This window comes from Palaemon carinicauda, chromosome 14 (assembly GCF_036898095.1).
Source record: "Palaemon carinicauda isolate YSFRI2023 chromosome 14, ASM3689809v2, whole genome shotgun sequence".
Classification (NCBI taxonomy): Eukaryota; Metazoa; Arthropoda; class Malacostraca; order Decapoda; family Palaemonidae; genus Palaemon; species Palaemon carinicauda.
The window spans coordinates 85216440-85221439 of NC_090738.1; the positions used below are offsets into that span (position 1 = coordinate 85216440).

General features: G+C 36.7%; 1 protein-coding gene across 1 annotated transcript; it reads left to right on the forward strand.

The window, feature by feature from the left end:
- Positions 1-2390: 2390 nt before the first annotated feature.
- LOC137652853 (tigger transposable element-derived protein 2-like) lies at positions 2391-2774 on the forward strand. The gene has a single exon (XM_068386249.1). The coding sequence runs from the start codon at positions 2391-2393 to the stop codon at positions 2772-2774; it is 384 nt and encodes a 127-aa protein (XP_068242350.1).
- The last annotated feature ends 2226 nt before the right edge of the window (positions 2775-5000 follow it).

The following is a 5000-nucleotide window of genomic DNA, read 5'->3' on the forward strand; positions in this document are numbered from 1 at the left end:
TTTTTTTTATAGAATAAAAAGAGGAAAAGAATGACGGAGAGTTAAGGAAAAAAATACAGTGGATTAGGAATTATATTAACATGTGAATGTAATTTTTGTCTAAACCATCAATACTTTTTACCTTCACAAGTACCACCTAAAAGTGTCAAAAGGTTGATTACCATAAATTGCCAGGATTTTTCCATTCTTTCGACTTTCCTTTTTTTTTGGTAGAAAACTATTTTAGTAGATATCTACAATATAATGTGATTACTGAAAAATATTGCTTAAAAACTAGGTGTGCATGAATATAATTATCAATGGATATGATTAATTCAGTAGCGAATCTATCGCAATTCCTAAGACATTCATTAAACGACCCCTCCAAAAGGAAAAAAGAAAAAAAAGAATAACGAGATAAGTTAAGATTTATTTTAAACCTTAAAAGTTAAACATGAAAGTTGTCTCTCTATAATAATCATGACTGGGTTTCATGTTCTAATATGTGTGGTTTAAAAAAGAAAAAAAAAAGTTCCAGACAAGAATGTTGCATAAATTCTTCATTCTAAGTAAAAGAACTTTGAACACGGACATGAAGAGGAATGTTCACATGCATACAGATTTGCACTGAATATTTGTCATATTATTCTGGAACATTCAATATGAAAAATAGCATAAATGGTAATAAATTAAAGACGTTGAGATATTTCTAAACAATTTAAAGTACGTTTTCTCCTATTCTTCAGCCAAGAATAGACTGAATATTTCACCTAATTATGACTTATTCACTGTATTAGTACAGGTTAGTGATTTAATTACACAGAAGTATGCACCGAATATTTCCCCTGTTACTTTGAGACATTTCGGATGGGGAAAATGGTCATAAATATCAGACGATGATACATGTCCAGACCTTTTATTATATGTTACTTCCACTTTTTGTGGCAAGGATATATTTGAATAACTTAGCTCTTCAAAAATTATTTTGAATGTGATTCCGTTACCTGATTTACTTCCTCCAAAGGAATAATTTTAAATTCTAATTTATATATCAACAAATATAATTAATTGTACCTTATGGAACTATCTAAAGGAAGTATTTTTTTTCTTGAACATAACTCCCAATCAGAATGGTAACAAAAAAGATAAAAGTTTCAAAATTAAAATCTGCTATTAGATATATTGCACAAGTATCTATTTCAATGGAAAATATTTATTCCCTTGATTAAGAATAGTTTTGACATGTTAGAAATGGTGCAGCATGTGCACACTTTTTCTTAAGTAAACAGGTTTTTCTTAAATTCATCTTCAAAGAAAGACGCACCAGAAGGTGCCTTTCACTAGCTTAATCCTAACGTCAATGCAGCTAGCAAATAATACGAATAAAAGGAGTAATGTGACAGAGAGAGAGAGAGAGAGAGAGAGAGAGAGAGAGAGAGAGAGAGAGAGAGAGAGAGAGAGAGAGAGAGAGAGAGAGAGAGAGAGTATACAATAGAGCAACATCACTAAATTGAAGTAGGAGCATAACTATACAAGATTGCTAAATTCTACCTCACTTTACAGCTATGAGGAAACCGTTTTTTTTTTTTTTTTGTAATAAATGGACGACAAAGCCTTCAATTTTTTTTTCACGGTTACTGCCTAACTCCACTTCAAAAGTAAACTAAAACGAGACAGGAGAGAGAGAGAGAGAGAGAGAGAGAGAGAGAGAGAGAGAGAGAGAGAGAGAGAGAGAGAGAGAGAGAGAGAGAGAGAGAGATACTTGGCATAGACAGAAAATAGAAGTGAACAAAATAAAATACTACATGTTCCTCCCGCTCCACTTCATAGACCTGGAGAAATAGACTGACATACAGACAACCTGACAGACAGATACACACTCCTCACAGAATTGGAAATAAGTTTAATCAATCGGTCAAATTGCACTGTTATTTCAAAGACAAGTTTAGGATTTTCATTCAACTGGATTTATTTATCAACTACTATCAAACCTTTCAAAATGAAAGAATCTGCTTACGAAATTTTCACTCTGCGAAACGATATGCGAAGAATTTCACGACTTGCATCACGAAAAATGTTTCGGACAATGAAAGGCTGTACAGTGCGAGAGCCCGACCATGTTTCAAACTGATTTTAAAATTCCTGAGCTGCCACACTGTAAACTCGCTACTATTCTCCTGCTCTCAGATTGGTTATCTCCCTACTCGGATGCTAGTTACCACCATAAGATCCTGCTCTTTTATTGGTCAGCATCTACTGAACTCTATCCCATCATGCATCTTCGCATTGGTGTTCCTATGTCTTTTAGTTTCGGCAATGGTATCGTATCCATCTATTGACTTAGTGTTCTTGACTTTGCTTTTGCAATAATTGTACTGTATTGTGTGTGAAATTATGTTAGATCATTAGACATGGGTCCCAAGAAAGTCACTGATGTCAAGGAAAAGTGGAGGATAATGCTTTCCATGAAGAAGAAGATGGAAATAATCAAGAAATACGAGGCTGTTATGCGGTTAAGGGTGATGGCAAAGGATTATGGCCAAAATCCATCTACGATAGGAACGATCCTGAAGAAGATGGAAGCTATCATGGCCACCACACCTTCTAAGGGAGTAATTGTTTTCTCCAGCAAGAGGACACACGTCTACGATGAGATGGAGAGACTACTGCATGTGTGGATAAAGGACAAAGAAATGGCTGGAGTCACTATCACCAAGGCAATAATCTGCCAGGAAGCCAGCGCCCTTTTCGGGGATCTCGTGCATGCTCAGGCCGAAGCCGACAACGGAGAATGAACATCAAAGCAAGCACCCCCAGAGTTCAAGGCTTCTCATGGGTGGTTTGAAAAATTCAAGATGTTCAGGGATTCATTCAGTGGTGCGTCATGGGGAGGATGCAAGCTCGTACACGAAAGCAGCTGAAGCGTTTGTTAAGACCTTTGACGAGTTGACTGTCCGGGAAGGCTACAGTCCCCAGCAAGTCTTGAATTGCGCCAAAACTGGACTCTTTTGGTAAAAAATGCCCCGTCAAACATACTTTATGGCAGAAGAAAAGAGGCTAACCGGGTGTAAGTCTATGAAGGACAGGCTTACCCTTGCACTCTGTGCAAATGCTAGTCGGGATTTCAAGGTGAAGCCCCTGCTTGCGTATCACTCTGATACTTCTCGAGCCTTCAAGACCCACAAAGTCACCAAGGAAAATCTTCATGGGTTGTGGAGGACTAATGGAAAACCTGGGTACCAGTCCAATTGTTCATTGAGTGGACAAATATTTGTTTCGGCCCGATTGTGAAACAATATTTGGAAGAGAAGCGCCTCCCTATGAAATGCCTGCTGGTGCTGGACAATGCCCCTGCTCACCCTCCTACCATCGAGGAAGATATTGTAGCAGAATATTATTTCATCAAGGTTCCCTATCTTCCACCGAACACCACCCCTTACCTCCAGCCTATGGACCCACGAGTGATTTAAAATTTTAAGAAGCTTTATACAAAATATCTCTTCAAGAGAGGTTTCGAAATCCTTGAGAGCACAAACCTCACCCTTCGTTAATTTTAGAAGGATCACTTTGATATTGTCATATGCCTCAAAACCATCGATCAATCTTGGCAGGAGGTTTTGAGGCACACCTTGAACTCTGCTTGGAAGACGCTGTGGCCTGATGCCGTCTCCGCACGAGATTTCGAGGGCTTCCCTCAGACCAAGCTGAAGCAGATTCCGAAAATGTTCAAGATCCTGAAACTGTTGCTCAATCTCAAGTTGCTAAGATCGTCACACTCGGGAAGTACATGGGTATGGAGTTGATGAGGCCAACATTGATGGGCCTATCAAGGAGCACCAAGAGGAACTAATGACTGATGACCTGAGGAGTTGGAGGGCATGTAGGTGAATATCATTCAGGAAGAGTACAGTGGGGAGGGGGGGGGGGGGTGACCGACTGACAACGGCAGAAATTCAGGAGAGTATAGATGGCTACTTTAAAAAATTCTTACAGGAAATGCACTTGAGTACTGGAATGAAGTTTACCTTAGTCATTTCAGGAAAATTTTAAGAAGCAGGCAGAAACAAGCTTCTTTGGTTGATTATTTAAAAAAGAGGCCTTTGGCAGAACCAGACCAGTAGGCAGCTAAGAAACGAAAGAAAAGTGACAGTGATGAAAAAATAAGTAGTGTAGTTAAACCCCAAAAGTACAAAACGTGTAGTAAAAAATAATCCACAAAATTAGAAAAAAAGAAGAAGAGTTAATATTTCTTGCCATTTGTAAATGTTTCCTAAAATTAAGTCTTAATGTTATCTTCCATTTATACATCTCTTTTGTAAAGTTAAGTGTTTACGTTTTCTACCACTTGTTAACGTTTTCCGCCGTTTGTCATCCTCCTCTACCTGCTTACTTACTCCTCTACCACCCAACACTTCGCTCTTGGACATCACCATACTCTAAAGGTAAGGTTCCACATTTTTGTTTTACTGTATTTTTACTGTTTGCTCTAATTATGCACTTCGTTTACAGGTTACCGATGGTTAATTTATTGTTAAATGATCCAAGTACAGAACTTGTCATACATTTAGTGTTGTTTAGTGGTGTGTATCTTTTTTATAATAATTTAATGTGGTGTTTTCGTAGGGTCTGGAATGAATTAGGCTATTTAAATGTAAAAGGCAACTCACAAGACAAAAAAAAAAAAAAAAAAAAAAAAAGATCTTTACGAAAGCCATTACAGAATCAATCAATTTCATGTTGTGAGGCATTTCTGTATTTTTCTTTAATCATCATATACAACTATCGATTTTCAGTGTGAATCTTATAGATTTTCTTTATTTACCATTTATATCAAGTCACGATATATGATAAAGAATTTGTGTACTTATTAATCAATATTTTTTTCAGATATCTACACTTTTTTCAGTCATTATTTATCTATTTAAGAAGTGTTTATTCAGTCGTTTATCTAATTAATTACTTTTTTCTTTATCAATTTGTTCCTTTGTCTATGCAACTTAATTATTTTGTTATATAAAATA